The sequence below is a fragment of the Labeo rohita genome, chromosome 20 (genome assembly GCF_022985175.1).
Source record: "Labeo rohita strain BAU-BD-2019 chromosome 20, IGBB_LRoh.1.0, whole genome shotgun sequence".
Taxonomy (NCBI): Eukaryota; Metazoa; Chordata; class Actinopteri; order Cypriniformes; family Cyprinidae; genus Labeo; species Labeo rohita.
Genome location: NC_066888.1, coordinates 33,268,224 through 33,291,571, shown reverse-complemented (window position 1 = coordinate 33,291,571; position 23,348 = coordinate 33,268,224). Strand labels below are relative to the sequence as shown.

The 23,348-nt window shown below is 30.9% G+C and overlaps 1 protein-coding gene across 1 annotated transcript in view; it reads right to left on the bottom strand.

Annotated features, from left to right (window-relative positions):
- The window catches only part of LOC127183328 (MAM domain-containing glycosylphosphatidylinositol anchor protein 2), a 274,658-nt gene that overhangs the window by 4,878 nt on the left and 246,432 nt on the right, over nucleotides 1-23,348 (bottom strand). Inside the window, exons 12-16 of the mRNA XM_051139299.1 lie at nucleotides 21,179-21,327; nucleotides 19,601-19,778; nucleotides 8,682-8,702; nucleotides 6,949-7,104; nucleotides 3,534-3,695 (exon numbers count right to left, since the gene is read on the bottom strand). Of these exons, the coding sequence (XP_050995256.1) occupies nucleotides 3,534-3,695; nucleotides 6,949-7,104; nucleotides 8,682-8,702; nucleotides 19,601-19,778; nucleotides 21,179-21,327 (666 nt within the window). The remainder of the gene's footprint in view (nucleotides 1-3,533; nucleotides 3,696-6,948; nucleotides 7,105-8,681; nucleotides 8,703-19,600; nucleotides 19,779-21,178; nucleotides 21,328-23,348) is intronic.

Sequence of the window (23,348 nt, the reverse complement as noted above, 5' to 3'; positions counted from 1 at the left end):
GTTTTTTTCATATAACATTTGCTTGATATATTAAAATTTTTATTCCTAAAACATGGTGAAAACGCATTGTTTTTCTGTCTGTTGACAGTATTTTCTAACTTATGGAGTTATAAAAAAAAGAGAAATTCAAAATCCCCTCTGGAAAAACTTTGAACTCTAATTTGACAACAAAATCAAACAAGAATTTTGATCCAGTGTTCAGACCAGCGGAAAGAAGTCTTTCAGAAAAAACACACTGCATTTGATCTATTTGCGTCTGTAAATTTCAATTACATTGGATATCTTTAAAAGTTTTTCCTCCACTTCAGCAGAACTTACATACACCAAAACTTACAGTTTTATTCCTCTTCATATCCTGAAGATTTGTACTGAGGGGTTTGTTCATATATCATCGATCTGTTTTTTTTTTTAAACAACATTTTATATAAAAAAGTCTGTTTTTTGCATCTGTTTTTCTGTCTGTTGTTAGTATTTTCTGATACTAAGAAAAAGAGAAAACCAAAATCCCCTCTGTAAAAACCTTAAACTCTGATATAACAACAAAATCAAACAAGAATGAATCTGAGCCAATGTTCAGACTAGTGGAAATAAGACTTTCAAAAAACACTGCATTTTATCCATTTGCGTCTGTAGATCTCAATTACAATGCGTATCTTTAAAAGTTTTATCCTTCACTTTAGCAGCTCTTACATGCACCAAAACTTACAGTTTTATTCTCATCTATATTCTGAAGGTTTTTACTGAAGGGTTTGTTAATATGTCATTTGCTTGATATATTTAAAATGTTATTTCTAAAACATGGTAAAAATGCATTGTTTTTCTGTCTGTTGACAGTATTTTCTAATTTATGAAATCCCCTCTGGAAAAACTTTGAATTCTAATGTGTCAACAAAATCAAACAAGAATATTAAATCTGGCCTTATCCAATGTTCAGTTTTATGTTTTGGAAAGTATGCAAATTAGTGCATATTTAATTAAGTCGCTTCGGATAAAAACATCTGCTAAATGATTAAATGTAAATGTAAATGTTAAGTAGATAATGACTTATCTGCATATTTAAACATAACATTTCAGAAAATTTGTAACAGAAATGGAATGGTTTTTCCCCTGAAATCTTTTAGTTGGACATTCATGTAACATTTCTTTAAATGTTACAACTTGTTTCAGAACATTCAGAGAACATTCAAATGTAACATTCCCATAACGTTTGCAATCTGATCAAACGGAATGTTCCCTTGTTGTATAACCAAGAAAAACATTTAAAATACATTTTACATTTCAGAGAACATTCAGAAATAATAAATGTTAGCAAGACATACTTGGACCATGCTTTTGTTAGCTCACCAGTAGTGTACTGCCTTAAACAAGACACCATGGTCAGGTTTAGGTAGTCAGTCTGCTCAATCTTTCTGAGTGAAACAATTGTTAAGAGGAATGAAAGTGTTTCTGCTCATGTGAATGTGAGCGATATCCTTTTATCCTCTAAATCGACTCATCTCTCATTATATTCCAGCAGCGCTCCGCAGGGATAACCCGTCTGCTTTGGAGATGAATGAGGTGTTGTGGTTGCTCTGGACGTGAGCGGCTATATCGGCAGGAGGAACGCGGCTAAAGTTAGCGCTGTGATGGCCAGTGTTTGCTGTGAACTCTGAGATTTAATCCAGTAAACAAATGCAGAGAGACAGAACTCCACACACAAACTCTTGAGGTGAGTATCAGTAATAATCAGCTGTGACGTGATCACATGTTTGTCAGTCACACATCTACTGCCTGCAGATTCACAGATCACCACACCTACAGTCTGTTTTTGTCTTTTTCACAGCCGTATATTCAACCATATGCACAACAAATATCAGTCTTCATCTGTGCTTGATCAAAGTACTCACTAATCTGTAAAACTCTCAGAAGTGCAAAAAAATCTGTGAATTTAGGCTACGTTTACACAACAACGATGTAGTCAAAAACAGAAAAGTTTTTCCCTTGCGTTTTTAAAAAGTTTCATTTATACTCAACGACATTTTCAAAATGATTAGCATTTACAAACATCCATGAAAACTGCCAAAAATGCTGTATAATGTATTCCAGGCCAGTAGTTGGCACGCTGTTTGTTGGTGCTTGCCTTTAAAATCGACACATATTTCAAATCTACATATCTAATGTGTACTACTCACGTGCATGACGTCACCATTTTTAAAGATTCCTGTATTGGGTGTTTACATGGAAATGATAACGGTGGCAGTTTCAAAAACTTGCATTTTGAAACCCGTTTTCAAAATTATGCATTTTCAGTCCCCAAAATGATGTTGTTGTGTAAATGAACAGGCAAAATGCATAGAAAGTTACCTGCTTTTGGTTGATAATGCTGTTGTGTAAACATCCCCTTAAACATGGTACAATGAGTTAGTATTTATATTATCAAGTAAAATTAGAATTGTTTCCAGTAACTGAAATAAAGTCAAAATAAAACACACACAAAAAAACTTCAAATTGTGTTGAAATTACTAAAACTAAATTACTAAAACTAAAATAAAAAATAATGAGAGCTAAATAAACTATATATTTATTATATATATATATATATATATATATAACAAAAACGAATAAAAACAACAATAGCACTAAACAAAATTACTAAAACATACTAAAATCAATATAAAAACTAAATGAAAACTGATAATTAAAAATTAATTAAAAAAAAAAAAAAACTTACATGAAAATTAGTAGTTGCTTTGGTAACTAACTGAAATAAAAATAGGTTTAAATTACTAAAACTAAATTACTAAAACCGGAATAACAAATTAAATTAAAGCCACATAAAATTATAAAAAACAAACAAAGAAACAAACAAACAAACAAAAAAAATTAATAACAAATGCACATTCTTAAAACGTACACTAAAATCAAAATGAAAACTGAATGAATACAGAAACCATAAATAAATAAATAAAAACTTAAATAAAAAAAATGGGTAATGTTTGCTTTGGCAACCAACTGAAATATAGCAAGTTGAAACTTGGAAAAAAGTTAGAAATCTGATTTCAGTAACTGAATTAAAGTTGAAATAAAATACAATAAAAGACACATTTTAGATAAATAATAATTAAAAAAAAACTTACAAATTAGTAAAGTAAGTTTAGATTTTTAAGCCTAAATTACTAAAACTGAAATAAAAAAATTAAAGCCAAAAGAAAGTATAAAAAAGAATATAAACTAATGATAATATAATAATTATAAACAAACAAACAAAAAAAAAAAACAAAGAAATTAAGCATTAATAAATACTATAATAATATACACTGTTGATATTGCTGATGAGAGTATTATTACCAGCTGAAAGAATCATCAGATTAAACTAAATAAGGCAGACCGGGGTTAGTTATCATGACTGTATCTACCGTGACCATCTAATGAGTCAGATGTCATGCTGACGGTGCAGATGTTAGCGCAGGAGTCGCACGAGTCTTTCAGGTGCAGTGGATCTGTCAGGTGGAGTGATCACGTGACTCATTACTATAGTGAGTCGGAGCTCTTACCGATGTGTTTGCCGTACATGTGGTAGTAGAAGCTGAAGCAGTACGCCGGCGGGCTGGTGATGCTGTAGGGGTTTTTAGGGGCCACGTTGAACGTGGGGCTCAGGAGACGAGCCGTGTCGCCCTCTTTACGAGGTCTGGACGTCTCAATGTACATGTAGAAACCTGACAACGACACAAACAATAATGAGACACGTTACACACAGCAATATAAACTGCTTGACAACATCAGCTCAGGAGGATAAAACTGTAGCAATAGAGTTACACTTTCTTCCATAAATCCTCATGACTGTAATCCCAAACTATTCTATACATACTATAAAAAAATCTAAGATATCAAAGAAAAAAATGGATCTATTACTGATTGATTAATGATTTATTACTGTAGATGAATGATTTATTACTAGGTATCAAAGTGAAGCGGATGCGTTTCACAGCATTCATCTCATTTCTATTGTAACGCGAGTCACGTTGAATGGCGCTGTTGATTGTTCTTCAGATTGTGGCCTCATTGAAAGGTGGGCCGTGAAAAACCCCTCCAGCCAAAATCAAACAGCGTTTCCTCTCCTGAATGATGAGCGGTAATTAAAGTCTCTGTAGGACTCTTGAGGAGAATGAAACGCCGGACAGTCAGGAATCATCAGGGTGATTAAAGCGAATGTATTATTTACACGAGCGGCTCCGCGGCGCGTTAGCACGCTCGTTCCCGCCGGAGCGTCCCGTCATCAAACGCAACTCGTCGCTTCGTCCGCCGAGGGCTTCGTCTGAGGTTTGGAAACAGACAACCTCATCTGAAAGCTAAAATTTCTTCATCCCAATGAAATCACTCTGAGCGCTAATTGGAACTCGACGGATATGAATGCAATTCAACAGAACTTCAGAAATCAGCTGGAGGATTAAAAACCAGACGCTCAGGTTGAGAAATTCAGAAGAGACTTGAAACGCTGCTTTGGGGTACAATCTAAAGATTTTTTAGCATAAGAATTTATATATGCATATATATACTAGCATGTTGCTAGCTTGTTTCTAGCATGATTAACATGTTGTTTGCATGTTTCTGGCATGACTGGCAAGTTACTAGCACGGTTCCAGCATAATTACCATGTTACTAGCATGATAGCATATTATAAACCTGTTACTAGCATGTTGTTAACATGATTAGCAAGTTACTAGCATGACTAGCATGTTACTAGCATGTTGCTAACATGTTTCTACCACAATTATCGAGTTGTTTGCATGTTGCTAGCATGATCAACAACTTACTAGCATGTTTCTAAAATGATAAGCATGTTACTAGCATGATTAGCATGTTTTCTAACATGATTAGCAAATTGCTAGCATGTTGCTAGCTTGTTTCTAACATGATTAACATATTTGCATGTTTTTTGCATGACTAGCAAGTTACTAGCATGCTTCCATCATAATTACCATGTTATTAGCATGATTTGCACGTTATCAGCCAGTTGCTAGCATGTTTCTAGCATGATGAGCAAGTTACTAGCATGTTGCTAACATGATTAGAAAGTTGCTAGCCCGAATACCATGTTACTTAGCAAGTCGTTAGCATGTTTCTACCATGATTGTCAAGTTGTTTGCATGCTGCTAGCATGATCAGCAAATTACTAGCATGTTTCTAGTCTGTTTCTAACATGCTGTTAACATGATTAGCATGTTGCTAGATTGTTTCTATCATGATTAACATGTTGTATGCATATTTTGGCATGACTAGCAAGTTACTACCATGCTTCCATCATAATTACCATGTTACTAGCATTATGAGCATGTTATTAGCCAGTTGCTATCATGTTTCTAGCATGATTAGCAAGCTGTTAGCTTGTTTCTAGCATGATTAGCAAGTTGCTAACATGTTGCTAGCTTGTTTCTAGCATGATTAACATGTTATTCACATGTTTCTGACATGACCAACAAGTCACTAGCATGTTTCCAACATAATTAGCATGTTACTAGCATGTTTAGCATGTTATTAGCCTGTTGCTAGCATGTTTCCAGCATGATTAACAAGTTACTAGCATGTTGCGCAAGTTGTTAGCATGATTAGCATGTTACTAGCATGTTGCTAACATGATTAGCATATTACTAGCATGTTGCTAACATGATTAGCATGTTGCTAGCATGTTTATAACACGATTGTCAAGTTGTTTGCATGTTGCTAGCATGATCAACAACTTACTAGCATGTTTCTAAAATGATTAGCATGTTACTAGCATGATTAACATGTTTTCTAACATGATTAGCAAATTGTTAGCATGTTGCTAGCTTGTTTCTAACATGATTAACATATTTGCATGTTTCTGGCATGACTAGCAAGTTACTAGCATGCTTCCATCATAATTACCATGTTATTAGCATGATTTGCACGTTATTAGCCAGTTGCTAGCATGTTTCTAGCATGATGAGCAAGTTACTAGCATGTTGCTAACATGATTAGAAAGTTGCTAGCACGCATACCATGTTACTTAGCCTGTTGCTAGCATGTTTCCAGCATGATTAACGAGTTACTAGCATGTTGCGCAAGTTGTTAGCATGATTAGCATGTTACTAGCATGTTGCTAACATGATTAGCAAGTTGCTACCATGTTTCTAACATGATTGTCAAGTTGTTTGCATGTTGCTAGTATGATCAGCAAGTTACTAGCATGTTTCTAGTCTGTTTCTAACATGATTAGCATGTTACTAGCATGTTGCTAACTTGATTAGCATGTTGCTAGCTTGTTTCTAGCATGATTAACATGTTGTTTGCATGTTTCTGGCATGACTAGCAAGTTACTAGCATGCTTCCAACATAATAAGCATGTTACTAGTGTGATTAGGATGTTATTAGCCATTGGTAACATGTTTCTAGCATGATTAACAAGTTACTGACATGTTGCTAGCATGATTAGCATGTTATTAGCCTGTTTATGCAATATGTTTAACGCAATTCAAGAGAACTTCAGAAATCAGCAAACATGATTAAATCAGCAAAATTATATTAATAATAAATTATTCTGAATTTTTACCATATTATTTATTATTAATGATTGATTATATTACTGTTACATATAATTTATATATTTTTAATATTTCTAAAAAATATTATAAATATTTAATATGTAAAATATATATTTAATATAAAATATGAATAATAACTATTAATATACACCTATAACAAATTATTCTGTACAACTACAAAATGCAAATTTAGCCAGAATTGTAATTTATTATAATATTACTATTACATAGTTCATTATATATTAAATATAAATAAATATTTCAAAAATTCTTTATATAAATAATTAATATGCAAAAAAATATAAAAGGTTCAAGCTGATTAGGAATGAGCTGCTCGAGTGGAGAGACTCTGATCGCGTCTGACGTCACAATTATTCTTTCATAAAGGTCTCGGGCGGGTCGGTACCCTGTTTGGAGCCGCTGCGGTCTCCGCTGGGCCCCGTGTTGGGCGTGTATTTGGTGTCACGTGTGGCTGCGCTGTGTCTCGTCCAGTCGAAGTCGTCGTTCTTGTCCTGAGTGAACATGCAGATGGGATCTTCCTCAAAACTGCAGTGAAATTCTCCTGAGAAACAAAGTTAGAGAGAACATGAATATGAGAGAACATCAAATCTGTCACCACCATCACCATCATCATCATCACATCATCATCATCATCATCATCATCATCTCATACGCTCTCAATACACGTCTCAAACCTGCATGACTTTATTTTGAGCTATAACGAAACACATATTTACTGGGAATCTCTGAATGTCTCTTCATATAATGAAGGTGATCAGATAATAATTAATAATAATAATAATAATATAAACCTTTATGACATTATTTTGTACCAACAGAAAATAAGAATTTGTCCAGAACCTCTGAACTGCTATTTTAATAATAATAATAATAATAATAATAATAATTTTATTTTGAGTATAAAAAATTATTATTTAGTCTATAAAAATATTTTGAATATGTAAAAAAACATTTTTTATATAATATATAAGAATGATAATGATCATAATTATATAAACCCATGACTTCATGTGATAATGTAATAATAATAGTAATAATAATAATAATAATAATAATAATAATAATAATAATAATAATAATTATTATTATTATTATCATGATTATTATTGTTATTATCACTTTTATAGCAACAACATAAACCTGTCCAACCTTATTTTGTACCAGTAGAAAACAGGAATTTAGCCAGAATCTCTGAACTGGTATTTAATAATAATAATAATAATAATAATAATAATAATAATAATAATAATAATACTGTTTTTATTTTGAGTTTAAAGTTATTATTATTTAGTACAGTCTATACAAATATTTTGAATATGTAAAAAAATATTTGATATAATTATAAGAATGATGATGACAATAATTATATAAACCCATATGACTTCATGTGATAATGTAATAATAATAATAATAATAAAAATAATAACAATAATAATAATTCTGACTTATCTCTAACCATAAACCGGAGCTACAAATGTAGGAGTTTGAAAATCTCTCAATCTCTCTTTCTATAATCAGTGTAAACGGTGCTGCAGTAACATTATGATAAAATTACATTACATTTGTGTCTGTTTCTCACACAAACCATCATTTGACATCAGAACACTCAGGAAATAACACACAGGACTGTTCTGAAGAGTTTTTTGGGCTGAAAGTGTCTGTTGTGTTTGAAAACGAGCGTTTGAGAGATTCGTCATCAGCGCTGGAGCGAGTAAATCACGCATTAACAGCACGAACGGGACCATTCCAGCGTCCGACTCTGAACTGAGGAGCGTCTGCAGTCATTGGGATTCAGCGGGAGCTGTTTGTTGATAAATATTCATTGATTTGATTGAACTCCGGCAGGAGCGGAGCGGAGCGTGACATTCAGACGCCGGAGCCTTTCTGCTGACGGCCGAAGGAGCGACGCTCCTGAACTCCTGCTCCCGCTTCACCACAGACAGCCTTTAACCTCACCAATAAAACTAAAGCTGGAGATCCTCAAGAACACCTGAGAGAAAACCAAAGCACTGCACAAGATTTCAGACGGGATTCTTCCTGCGCTACACTCCTCACAATACAACATCATTATCGGCTCCGAGAAAGAAAGAAAGGGATAGTGAATAAAGAAATACTCACTCAGATGAGGATTGATGGGAGCTGTGAGGAGAAAACATGAAAACATTCATCAGATCAGCAGCTGAATGACAATAAACACACTGTGTTTAAATGAATAACAATAAATCATTATTAGAATTAACATTTTCCAAATGGGCCCTAATTTCATTCAAAAAAAAAAAAAAAAAAAAAAAAGAATTAAAACACCAAATGTTTAATATTAATACTTCTCACAAGACTAAATAAACAAACAAACAAATAAAGAAATAAATAAAATTATTAAATTGCAGAAATTGCTAGTAAATTTCACAAATAATTACAAAAGAAATAGCAAGTAACACATTGAATGAATTTGTTTTATTTTTTTTTTTATTTTTATTTTTATTTTTTTTTTACAGATATTCAAAAGGGTATATAACAACTATTTTTGTTTTAACAAACTATGAATATTATAAACAGTATTTTTCCATTTTTTCTCACACAATACAAAATAAATAAATAAACAAACATGAGAATGTGTTAATAAATATGTATTTAACTATAAACGTTTTGTTTAAAAATAATAAACTGAACATTACAGAGAGTAATATTTTTCAGCATTTTTTCCCCAGTGTTTTCTAAGTTATTTTCATATTATTTTTAATATTTTAATGAACAGGTAAGCATCTATTTGTTTTGATCAGTTTTCAAATTATTTTGACTATTTGATTAACATGTGAACAGTCTTCATTTTAAAGCATTTTAAAATGTTTTTTTTTTTTTTTTTATATTTATTTTAACATTTTAAACATTTTTATATTTTCACTATTTTAATTACCATGTAAACATTTTTAAGCATTTATTTTTATTTTTTAAACATATTTCATGAACAAAAAACAAAATTGTTCTTAATTTTTTTATGCATTTTTACATTTATTTTTTTAAAGCATTTATTTTTAACATTTTTAAAACATATTTCATGTTATTTTCACTATTTTAATTAACATGTAAACATTTTAAAGCATTTATTTTAACATTTTTGTACATATTTCATATTATTTTCACTATTTTAATTAACATGAAAAGAAAAAGTTTCCTTATTTTTTTTTAAAGCATTTTTACATTTATATTTAAAGCATTTATTTTTACATTTTTTAAACATTTCATATTATTTTCACTATTTTAATTAACATGTAAACAAATTTTTCTTATTTTTTTAAAGCATTTTTAAATTTATTTTTAAGCATTTATTAACATTTTTTCACTATTTGAATGAATGTAAACAATTTTCAACTTTTTAAGTATGTATTTAAACATTTTTCAAACAGTTTTCTAAGAAAATTCAGATCTGAGGTGTGTTTTCCTGTAGAGTGCAGCATTCAGTCTATTAGAGGAAACTGACTGAACATGTGAAGATCCATTAAAACCAAAGCAATCAGCAGCTTTAATGAGTTTGACATAGAAATGAAGCTTCAGCTCTGATCTTGAGATCATGTGAAACTACAGACGACAAGAAAACACTTTCACCGCCGCTGTGATTGTCTTCCGCTCATAACTGACCGGCGTCTCCAGAGGAGCGTGAATGAATTAGGATGTGATGTAACGCCATGAAATGCTGGATTCTCTGAAACTGATGAAACGAGCCGCTCGCAGCAAACAAACCACAGACCGAGAGAAAATAACATCAGGAAGCACTTATGAACGCAGATCCTCACTCACCAGAGAAAAAGAAAAACACAAACCAATGATTCTGATTTATTCATTCCATTTAATCATGTAAATATATGCCTACTTATATAATGATAAAACAAATATTTTTATTTCAAAAGTAATTTAATTTTAAATGAATAAATATAATTCAAACCTTTTCTGATTTATTAATTTAATATTAATAACATTTAATAAAAAAAAGTAATAATAAACAATGCATGTAATGGATATATTGCAGTGAAATATACGCACACATTAATGCTTAAAAAAGGCTTCACTGTCTCATTATAATCTAGTAGAGCTTCACAAACACTTCATGCATTTGCACAATCAAGAAATCAGGCTGCACAAAAATAAATACAAAAATATATGTGCCTAAAAGGCAGTTTTTCTAATTTATTGTTTAATAATTATATAGTAATATTATATCATGTTGCTAACTTGTTTTAGCCTAATTAACAAGATGCTAGCATGTTGCTACCATGATTAACAAGTTGCTAGCATGTTTCTAGCATGATTAGCAACTTGTTAGCATGTTGCTAGCATGTTTTTAGCCTAATTAACAAGATGCTAGCATGTTTCTAGCATGATTAGCAAGTTGTTAGCATATTGCAACCATGTCTCTATCCTGATTGGCAAGGTGTTAACATGTTGCTAGCATGTTTCTAACATGATTAGCAAAGCTGTTAGCATGTTGCTAGCATGTTTTTAGCCCAATTAACAAGATGCTAGCATGTTTCTTGCATGGTTAACGCGTTGCTAGCATGTTACTAGCATGTTACTAGCATGTTTCTAGCATGATTAGCAGATTGGTAACATTTTCTAACATAATTAGCAAATTACTAACATGTTTTTAGCATGATTAGCAAATTGTTAGCATGTTGCTAACATGTTTCTACCATGATTAGCAAGTTGTTAGCATATTGCTATCATGTCTCTATCATGACTAGCAAGGTGTTAACATGTTGCTAGAAGTTTCTAACATGATAACATGTTTTAGCCTACTTAACAAGATGCTAGTATGTCACTAGCATGATTAGCAGGTTGCTAGCATGTTTCTTGCATGGTTAACAAGTTGTTAGCATGTTGCTAGCATGTTTTTAGCCCAATTAACAAAATGCTAGCATATTTCTAGCATGATTAGCAGGTTGCTAGCATGTTTCTTGCATGATTGCAAGGTTGCTAGCAAGTTTCTAGCATGATTAACAAGTCGTTAGCGTGTTGCTAGCATGTTTCTAGCATGATTAGCAGGTTGCTAGCATGTTTCCTGCATGATTGGAAGGTTGCTAGCATGTTGCTAGCAAGTTTCTAGCATGATTAGCAAGTCAGTAACATGTTGCTAGCATGTTTCTAGCATGATTAGCAGGTTGCTAGCATGTTTCTTGCATGATTGGAAGGTTGCTAGCATGTTGCTAGCAAGTTTCTAGCATGATTAGCAAGTTGTTAGCATGATGCTAGCATGTTTCTAGCATGATTAGCAGGTGCTAGCATGTTTTCAGCATGATTCTAACATTATTAGCATGTTGCTAGCAAGTTACTGGCATGATTAGCATGTTAATAGCATGCTGCTAACATGATTAGCATGTTCCTAGCTTGATTAGTAAATTACTAGCATGATTGTAGTTGGTAGGCTTGGCTAGACAGGTAAATAGATTAGAAATATTAGAATGGAAGTTTGAATGATTAGAAACAGTGCACAGAAGGGAAGTGTCGATTAACAGTGTGTTTACACTGGACGTGAGTGGCGCGGTGCGACGCAACAAAAAACAGTAGAAGCTATTGTAATCAGTGATGCTGTCCACACTGGATGCGGCGTAACACAACAAATTCACGACAGTAAACTGCTGCCGCTTTCGATTTATGACGTGCTCGCATGATGTTCAGAAATTTGGCTAATAATAATAATAATAATAATAATAAGCTTAAGTAGCAGATCAGTAGGTCGGCTTTCTTAACATATATTCAAAAAACTAAGCCTATTCTTTAAATTTAAATATACACAATAATTATAAATCTAAATCTAAATCCCCAAAATATCCCTTTGATGTGAATATGATGTATGATGGCTGTGTGTGTTTTAATGTGTAGTAAACAAGTTAAAGACAAGTGAAACTCTCAGTGCTTGATTCAGTGAGTTCTTTTCAGAAAACACACTGAGAGAAAGGCGTGGACGCTGAACGGATGCGGCGCGTCGGTTTAACCTCGAAACAACATTAAAGCTGAGTGATTCATGAAACGCTTTTGTCTGGTGAAAGAATTGATTTAATGCACTCGATTAAATGTGCTAATCACAAATCATCTCACAGTAAACCAGTTCCTGAGGAATACTGGACGAGAAACACGCTGTTATTATAAACATCAACACAACAAAACAACTCCTTCAGAAACACCACAACACAATTAAACCACACGCCACAGCGTTAATGAATGTCCTGCTGAACAACACTCATTAACAGACACTCCAGAACCTCACATTTAAACACTATTCACACACACACACACACACACACACAACCATCATACCTCATATTCAGATCAAAGGGATTTTTTGATATTTATATTTATATTTATATTTAAAGAATGGGCTTAGTTTTTTTAATTACATTTAGTCATTTTAAATTAATTACACTGTTTTAATTATTAAACAAACAAAAACAATGGCCTTTTAGAAGCATGTACTTTTTGTGTTTACACAGCATAAACCTTTATTTCTATATTTAAAGACATACTTAGATCTGTGACTATATCTATTCATTTTGAATGAAATTAAATTACATTTTAATTATTAAACAATAAATCTATGGTCTTTTAGGAGCATGTATTTTTTTCTATTTAGATTAAAATTTATTTTAAACCTTGGGCTCAGATTTTTTTTAATAATTTGTTTTTAATTATTAAACAATAACAATTAGACAACAATTAGATAGCAGTGTATTTTTTTCTTAGATTTTGCAATGATATTTAACCATTGAATTATTTTATAAACAATAAATTAGAAAAACTGCCTTTTAGGCACATATATTTTTGTATTGTTACGAACCCCATTTTAAAATGCTCGTAGGGAAGGGGTTAAGCAACATAACAAGGACACGTGAGACCACAGATATCATCATTTACATTTTAAAAAGTATATTAATATTAAAAGACTTAGGCTTAGTGTTTTTTTTAATATAAAACTTGGGCTTAGTTATTTTCAAAACTACATTTATTCATTTGAAGAGCTAGGAGCTTTATTATATTTATTTATTTTCAATTAAATGATATAGTTGTGATTATTAAACAATTAATCAGAGAACAATGGCCTTTTAGGAACATGTATTTTTGTATTTATACAGCATTTAGATTTAAAATTAAAGTATTTACAGTTAGATTTTTTTTATTATATTTATTCATTTTAAATTAAAGTAAATGACATTTTTAATCAATAAATCAGTGGTATATTTAAAGACAAGCTGATATTTAATTTTTTTTTATTTATTTATATTAATTAAATTAATATTTTTTTTAATATTTAACAATAAAACAGAAAAATGTCCTTTAGGATTTGTTGTTGTTTTCATTCTAAGCATGGAAGCCTGCGTCCTGTTTTCTTTGATAAATGCAGCAATTGTACAGATGATCTCTAAAATGTCTTTGATGATTATTGTCTGGATCTGAACAGAGTTTTAGAGAAGGTCGATTAGCACATGTTCAAACATCTGAAGCCTCTGTGGTTTTCATGAGCTTTTTAGTGGCGTAAAGACGAGCATTAGAGGATTACAGCCATCAAACGACATTCATCTGAACATTTGAGAACAATCCACACAACAATAAACGTCATTCAGGAGAAGGAAAATCATTTCTGAGAAATGATTGTTTACAGCTGCATTATCATATCTGTGAGAATCAGCATTCGAGGATAAAAACGATCTTTCCCGGAATCGACGGCTCTTTTGTCTTGTTCTCATTCAGTCCATAAACGTGAAATAAACGGCACGTCCTCATTGTCTGCGCCTTTGTGTTTCACATGGAAAATGGGAAGTTGTTTGTCTCATCTACATTATTTCCAAGAATCGTTTTGCCTCTGAGAGAGAGAGAAAAAACTCAAATCTACAGACTCCAGGTCAGATTCATAACCCTCATAATGCAAAATCTGTGCCACGTTCTATTTGTACATAAACACAGGTTTAAACAACAACAACAACAATAATTAATATTTCAGTTTCAGGCAAAAAATAAATGATACATTTTTCATGCTGCAAAGGTTCATCAATAGGCAGACATATTCATGTTCATCAGCAAAATTCAGTCCTACAGTATGTGAGATGTAGGGAAATAATGCAATAAGCACCAAGACGCTGCGGTTTACAGTGAATTTATAACAGCTAAATGGTCATTCCATATACATAGTAAGGTTTTACAAAATAAAACAGAGCAAATAAAGTGTAACTAGAAAAAGAAAATTGTCAACTTTGAAGTTGGTTTTAGAAAACTAAAACAGGAAATTTAAAAAGTTTTAAAAGCTAAAATTTTGAAGGTTTTCAGTTTGAAGTAGTTTTGAAGATTAAAAAGAGATGGATAGAACTAACATGTTGCTAGCATATTTCTAGCATGATTGGCAAGTTGCTAGCATTTCATTAACATGATGCTAACATGATTAGCATGTTGCTAGCATGTTGCTAAGATAATTAATGAGTTACTAACATTTTATTATCCTGTTGCTAACATGATTATCATGATTTGCAAGTTACTAACATGTTGTTACCATGATTCTAGCATGAATAGCAAGTTAGTAGTATGTTGCTAATATGATTTTAGCATTAATAACATGTTTCTAGCATTATTATCAAGTTACTACCATGTTGTTAACATGATTAGTGTATTACTAGCATGCTGTTATTATGTTGCTAGAATGTTGTTAGTATGATTTGCGAGCCACTAGCATGATTCTAGCATGATTAGCATGTTACTAACATGTTGTTGTCTTGATTCGATCATGATTAGCAAGTTACTAGCATGTTGCTAACATGATTCTAGCATGATTAACATGTTAGTAGTGTGTTGTTAGCATGATTAGTAAGTTACTAGCATGGTGTTAACATTATTTTAGCATGATACTAGCATGTTTCTAGCATGATTAGCTAGTTGTTAGCATGATTAGCAAGTTATCATGTTGCTAACATGATTAGCAAGTTACTAGCATGTTGTTAGCATGATTTGCAAGTTACTAGCATGTTGCTAGCATGTTTCTAGCATTATTAACAAATTACTAGCATGTTGATAACGTGATTTGAAAGTTACTAGCACGTTGTTATCATGACTCTAGCATGAATAACATGTTTCTATCATAATTAACATGTTACTAGCATGTTGTTATGTTGCTATAATGTTGTAAGTATGATTTGCGAGTCACTAGCATGATTCTAGCATGATTAGCATGGTGCTAACATGTTGTCATGATTCGATCATGATTAGCAAGTTACTAGCATGTTGCTAACATGATTCTAACATGCTTAACATGTTAGTAGCGTGTTGTTAGCATGATTAGTAAGTTACTAGCATGGTGCTAACATTATTTTAGCATGATACTAGCATGTTTCTAGCATGATTTGCTAGTTGTTAGCATGATTAGCATGTTATCATGTTGCTAACATGATTAGCAAGTTACTAGAATGTTGTTAGCATGATTTGCAAGTTACTAGCATGTTGCTAGCATGATTAGCAAATTACTAGCATGTTGTTAGCATGATTTAAAAGTTACTAGCATGTTGTAAGCATGATTTAAAAGTTACTAGCATGATGCTAGCATGTTTCTAGCATGATTAGCAAATTACTAGCATGTTGTTAACGTGATTTGAAAGTTACTAGCATGTTGTTATCATGACTCTAGCATGAATAACATGTTTCTATCATGATTAGCATGTTACTAGCATGCTGTTATGTTGCTAGAATGTTGTAAGTATGATTTGCGGGTCACTAGCATGATTCTAGCATGTTTACTAACATGTTGTCATGATTCAATCAAGATTAGCAAATTACTAGTATGTTGCTAACATGATTCTAGCATTATTAACATGTTAGTAGCATGTTGTTAGCATGATTAGTAAGTTACTAGCATGGTGTTAACATTATTTTAGCATGATATTAGCATGGTTCTAGCATGATTAGCTAGTTGTTAGCATGATTAGCGTGTTATTAACATGTTGATAACATGATTAGCAAGTTACTACCATGTTGCAAGCATGGTTCTAGCATGATTAACAAATTACTAGCATGTTGTTAGTATGATTTGCAAGTTACTAGCATGTTGCTAGCATGTTTTTACCATGATTAGCAAATTATTAGCATGTTGTTAGCATGATTTGCAAGTTACTAGCATGTTGTTATTATGATTCTAGCACAAATAACATGTTTCTATCATGATTAGCATGTTACTAGCATGTTGTTATGTTGCTAAAATGTTGTTAGTATGATTTGCGAGTCACTAGCATGTTTCTAGCGTGATTAGCATGTTACTAATGTGTTGTTAGCATGATTCTAGCATGATGATTTTTAAGCCAACTTAATGATATTAATAAAACATTATTCTTCTGCCAAACAAAGTAGTTCCTCAGAAACCGTTGAGGCTCCAACAAAGCGGTTGCCGAGCAACAAACAAATATAAACAAAGGTGTTGGTTTGTAGAGTCATTTACAACAGCTTAGAATGTGGCTCAACCAATCAGGGTGAAGGACCGGAACTATCCGTTTTATACAGAAGTTTTTGACACTAATGTAACTCCATAGATCGTTTTACAAAAAGTGTTTTTGACACTAAAGGTGCTCCATACACACCCGGGTCAAAATGATCCAAGCACAAAACCTGTAACATCTCTTAAAAAATAACTCAAAATCAGATAAAAATAAATGATGTGTATTTTGAGAATCTTATTAAAAAAAAGTTTAATTCCTTTATTAAAAACTGTGCATTTTTAGACATTTTTATGCATCTCCTCCACATTATAACCCATTATGAGGGTTAAATCAGGGTTTTCTGTGTCCATCAGTCGCATAAAACTTCAAAACACCTCTATTTTGAAGCAGCGTTTGATTACGGGCTTCTTTCTGAACTCCAGGCCGGACTAATCAGACGTAATGCAGTGCAGAGAGCGAGGTCACATAGACGTTATTTATCAGCGCTAAGCCACAGACGATCCGCCGAACAACATTCCATCCACTTTCATGCTGCAATATGTTTAATAGATGAAAGATTAACAGGTAACCTGGATCCAGAGCGTCTCGAGTCGCTTACACAACACAAACAACACAAACACCAGCGCCGCTGCCCTTCATTAAACCACAGACATCAAACAGAAGTAATGAAATCGTCACAGAACTCCACTGAATGTGAGCCTTGACCCCTTTTAATGACTGTTAATGAATCCACTGTCATCATTTTTTCATAAGACTTCAGAAATGAATTATTTGATTATTAATGCATTAAATGATTACGATTATTTGATCTTCACAAGCCACGGCGCAGCTGAATTATTAACAACATCAAACTCTCAAACACTGAAATCTGATCACTTCATCACTTTTATCAATTTTATCTGACTTTATACACTGCTGTTCAAAAGTTTGTTTCAAGAAATTAATACTTTTATTCATCTAAGATGCATTAAAATGATCAAAAGTGTCAGTAAAGACATTTATGATGTTATAGTAGATTCTACTTCAAATAAATGCTGCTGTTTTGAAGTTTTTATTCATCTGTGAATCCTGAAAAATAAAATGCATCACAGTTTCCACAAAAATATTGTGCAGCACAGCTGTTTTCAACATTGCTAATAATCATAAATGTTTGTTGAGCAGCAAATCAGCATATTAGAATGATTTCTGAAGGATCATGTGACACTGAAGACTGGAGTAATGATGCTGCAAATTCAGCTGCGCATCACAGAAATAAATTACATTTTAACAGATATTCACATACAAAACAGCTGTTTTAAATTAGAATAATATCTCATAATTTTACTGCATTTTGGATCAAATAAATGCTTTAATTATTAAACAATAAATCTATGGTCTTTTAGGAGCATGCATTTTTTCTATTTAGATTAAAATGTAATTTTAATCTATCTAATTTTAAAATTAGACAACAATTAGATAACTGATTTTTCTCTTAGATTTTGTAATGATAATTAATCATTTTATTTAATTTTTTAATTATTAAAAAATGGAAAAAAAAACTACCTTTTAAGAAAATATATTTTTGTATTTATTTTCAGATTTATATATAAAAAATATATTAATATTAAAAGACTTAGGCTAAGTTTTTTTTTTAAATAATTATTTTTTAACTATATTTATTCATTTATATCTATTCATTAATTTTATTATATTTATTTATTTTCAATTAAATTATATAGTTAGATTTTGTAATGATAATTAATCATTTTATTTAATTTTTTAATTATTAAAAAAAAAAAAAAAACACCTTTTAAGAACATATATTTTTGTATTTGTATTTATTTTCAGATTTATATATAAAAAATATATTAATATCAAAAGACTTTTCTTTTATAAGACTTAAGCTTAGTTATTTTTTAAACTATATTTATTCATTGATATGTATTCATTAATTTTTATTACATATATTGACTGATAATTAAATTATATAGTTGTGATTATTAATTATTAGTTATTATGCGATTCTGATTATTATTCAGAAAACAATGGTCTTTTAGGAACGTATTTCTTGTATTTATACAGCATTTAGATTTATAAACATTTATTTTCTCATTTAAAGACTTATGGTTAGATTTTTTGATCAAATAAATGCTTTCAGATTTTTTTTTAATGATTTAAAAATGAAAACATTACTGAAGTATGTTAACAGTCATTTAACTTTTATAAATCTATTAAGCTAATAATCATAAATGTTTGTTGAGCAGCAAATCAGCATATTAGAATGATTTCTGAAGGATCATGTGACACTGAAGACTGGAGTAATGATGCTGAAAATTCAGCTGCGCATCACAGGAATAAATTACAGTTTAACACATATTCACATAGTAAACATTTCTTTTAAATTATAATAATAGTTCACAATTTTTACTGTATTTCTGATCAAATAAATGCATTCAGAGTTGTTTTTAAAATGATTTTTCGAAGTTGTAAATACAACAGATTATTGAAGTTAATTCAGTGTTACTTGCTGTTTCTACTGTAGTGTAGTGTACTCAAAAGTAAAGCAGTGAAGCTCAGATGATCTGATGTTTAGTGTCATACCGCTGTACGTGACGATCCTGGTGGTTGAATCTCCCTCTCCGAAGCGTGTGATGGGCGTCAGTCGCACCACGTAAGCCTCGGGTCGGATGAGCTCCGTCAGGTTGTGAGTGATCAGCTCTCCTTTCTGGATGTTCCCCTCCACGGGAATCTCCTGCTCCCACCAGCGCTGCTGACCCGTCTGACGACAGACAGACCAATGACAGTATACGTCTATACGTCCAGTAATGTGTCTTAGTAAGATGAGATTGATTGCGGTTAGTGGCTGGTAACTGCTTTAGTAAACTCAGAAAGTGTGTTTTGTTGCTGGTAATGTCTCTGTCATTCACCGTCGGCCCTCGAGTCTGTCATTGACACCAATGAGAATGAACAGGATCGGAGAGTGTTTGAGTGGATTCATTAAACGGCAAACTCTGCGCTCCTTCATCAAACAGCAATTCAGTCCAATTACAGCACGTAACATTGAGCAGATTTTCTCATACACCTTATTACACCTGCTGTAAACAGGTTAGATAGAATCACTTACGGGACACTTCATTTCTCATGTTTCTAAAGGTCACTGCAGCATCAGGGTTATTACAGTTTACTGAAAATAAAACCACAGAAAATGAAACTGAAAATGTGAACTAAAGTATAAATAAACAAAATACTATAAAATAAAATATAAATAAAAAAAAAAAAAAAAAATATATATATATATATATATATATATGTATATAAACAAACTAAAATGCACTACAGAAAATAGATTAAAATAAAATAATACAATAAAAAACACAATTAGAAAATTGCAATAAATAAATAAATAAATAAATAAATAAATTGTTCTAACATCCCTCACAGTCAACAATGATACTGAAGCTTATACATAAGCTTATACTCAAAATAAAATAAGATACATAACATAAAATGCAAGATACTGTATGTACTATATATATATATATATATATATATTTATATATATAAAATACATTTATGTTGGTAATATTGGCCAAAAACCATGCACACATGCAAACAAAAAACCCATAAAAATAAAAATAAAAAAATAATAAAAAATGTAAAGAAATAAAACAACAACAAAACAACAGCAATAACAAACTTAATCAAATAAATAAGTACATTAAAAATAAATAAACAAAAATAAATCAATAAATAAATAAATTAATAAATTCCAACATACTGTGATGAAAACATGAGTAAAAAATGCTAAATAAAATACCCTCAAATAAATGAAGACACAAGCAGATAGTTGAATCATCTAAAGAAGATTTTTGTGGAATATAAAGATTTCATGGATGTTGAAGGTTTTTTAAGGAACCATCAATGTCATTAGAGAGGCTTCATTTCTAAGAGTTTCTAGTGAAAACAGTGATGTCTGTACAGTTTTGAAAACTACAGAAAACGATGCAAGATCTGAGCGTTCATTAAAGCATTATTTTCAGTGTCATCTCTAGTGTTATAAAAGACAGAACCAATGGACAAACCTCTGAGGGATTCCAGTCACTGTCAGATGTCAGGGACAATTAAGAAAGTAACTAATGATGATCTGCAGTAAAGCACCATCTGAAATACATCATTCACCTGTCGTATCCCGAGCCGGTACGCCATGATCCGGTCCACGGCGTTGGGGTTCATCTGCGTCCACTGCAGCTTGTATCCGTACACACGCGGCCGGTTCTGCCACAGCGGGTTATAGGTGTCGTAGTAGAACTCCGGAGGATACGCTTTACCTGCACAGAGAAAACAACACAATTTTAGCATGTTTATAATCTCATCTCATCTCAAAGTCAAAAATAATATGAAATAAAATAATACAATAAAAAATAAAATGAATTTAAAAAGAAAAGTTTAACGTAGATAATATGGGTCTTAAAGCATAAACAGATGCAGATAAATTAATAAAAAATTAATAAAAATTAATAAAAAACAAACAATGTATAATTAATGTATACTGGCCTAAAAGCTTAAACAGGTGCAAATAAAATAAAATAAAATATAATAAAATAAAATAAAAAAGTAATAACATAAAATAATATAATAGTTTAATGTAGACAATATTGGTCTTAAGATGCAGATAAATTAATAGTAATAATAATAATAATAAGAAGAAGAAGAAGAAGAAGAAGAAGAATGGCCTAAAAGCTTTAACAGGTGCGAATAAAATAAATAAATAAATAAAAAAAAATAAAAATAAAAATAAAATAAAATAAAATAAAATAAAATAAAATAAAGTAATAATATAAAATAATATAAAAGTTTAATGTAGACAATCTTGGTCTTGGTCTTGGTCTTAAAACATAAACAGATGCAGGAAAATTAATTGTAATAATAATAATAATAATAATAATAATAATAATGATAATAGCCTAAAAGCTTTAACAGGTGCAAAAAAAAAAAAAAAAAAAAAAATAAAATAAATAAAAAAATAAAATAAAATAAAATAAATAAATAAATAAATAAATAAATAAATAAATAAATAAACAAATAAATAAATAAAATGTAATGTAAAAGAATAAACAGATGGTAATAAAACTAAACAAAAATAAAAGTATAGACAATTTTGGTATAAAAAGCATAAGCATATGCAAATAACAAATAAAATAAAATAAAATGTATAGTAGGCAATAATTATACGCCAATACATCAGTGACCCACTGGAAATGGCTAAAAATATAATTATAAATATAATAATATCTAATTATAAAATTAGTGAATCTCAGGGAGAATAAAATGAAATAAAAATACAATAAATACAATTAATTATAATTGTAAAATATAATTAATTACATTATTGTAAAATTCAGAAGAAATAAAACAGGAAAACAGAAAAAAATAAAATTATAAAATCAAAATCAAATAAATAAAATTTTATTCAAATATGAATTAATAAATAAAAATAAATAATACAAATGAGTATCATTCTGTTATATCTGTTAGAAAATCTGTAAGAAAATATTAGAAAATGAATATCTGAGAAAATCCTGTATTTTTGTGACTATACCTCACCACAGACTGACATTTCAATAACATCACATGTCCAATCCTAAATGTCTAAACGATCATGAGCAGTTGTGTTTGTCAGAGCATGAAGCAGAAATACAGAACTTTATTTTTCAAACATTGACGTTTTTTCTAACCCAGTAAAGTTTCTGAAGCGGCCGCAGCAAACAACCTGTTATTGTTCCAGCAGCTTCACAGACTCAACGCTCAATTTGGAGCAAAGCCGGCGAGAGAAAATTGGCCACTGTAAGGCTTTCAGAGGAGCGCGTGATCCGCGTCTGCTCGATCCCAACACACTTACAGCTCTGAAAACAAACTATTATTCAGCTCCGCTCTGACGCTGATCATCGGCCGCTTTCAACAGGGATTTCAGAGGAAAACGCAACACCTCCATTCACACGACACCACGACACACGAACTGAGCAGAACAAGACGACGCGCTTACAACATTAACAAACTGTCAGTGCTTTCTATTAGAAATTAATGAATGAATAAAAAAAAGAGAAAAATTAATATAAAATTAAATGATAAATGAAAATTCAATTCTATATTAATTTTAGAAATTAATGATTGAATTAATTAATAAATATTATAAATGAATAAATAAAAATGAATTAATATTTAAATGTTTAAATTTAATAATACAATTGTAACAAATACAATTGTATTCTAAATTAATGAATAAATAAATAAATATAAATTAAAAACCTTATAAATAAATAAATAAAATTCTATTATAAATGAATTAAAT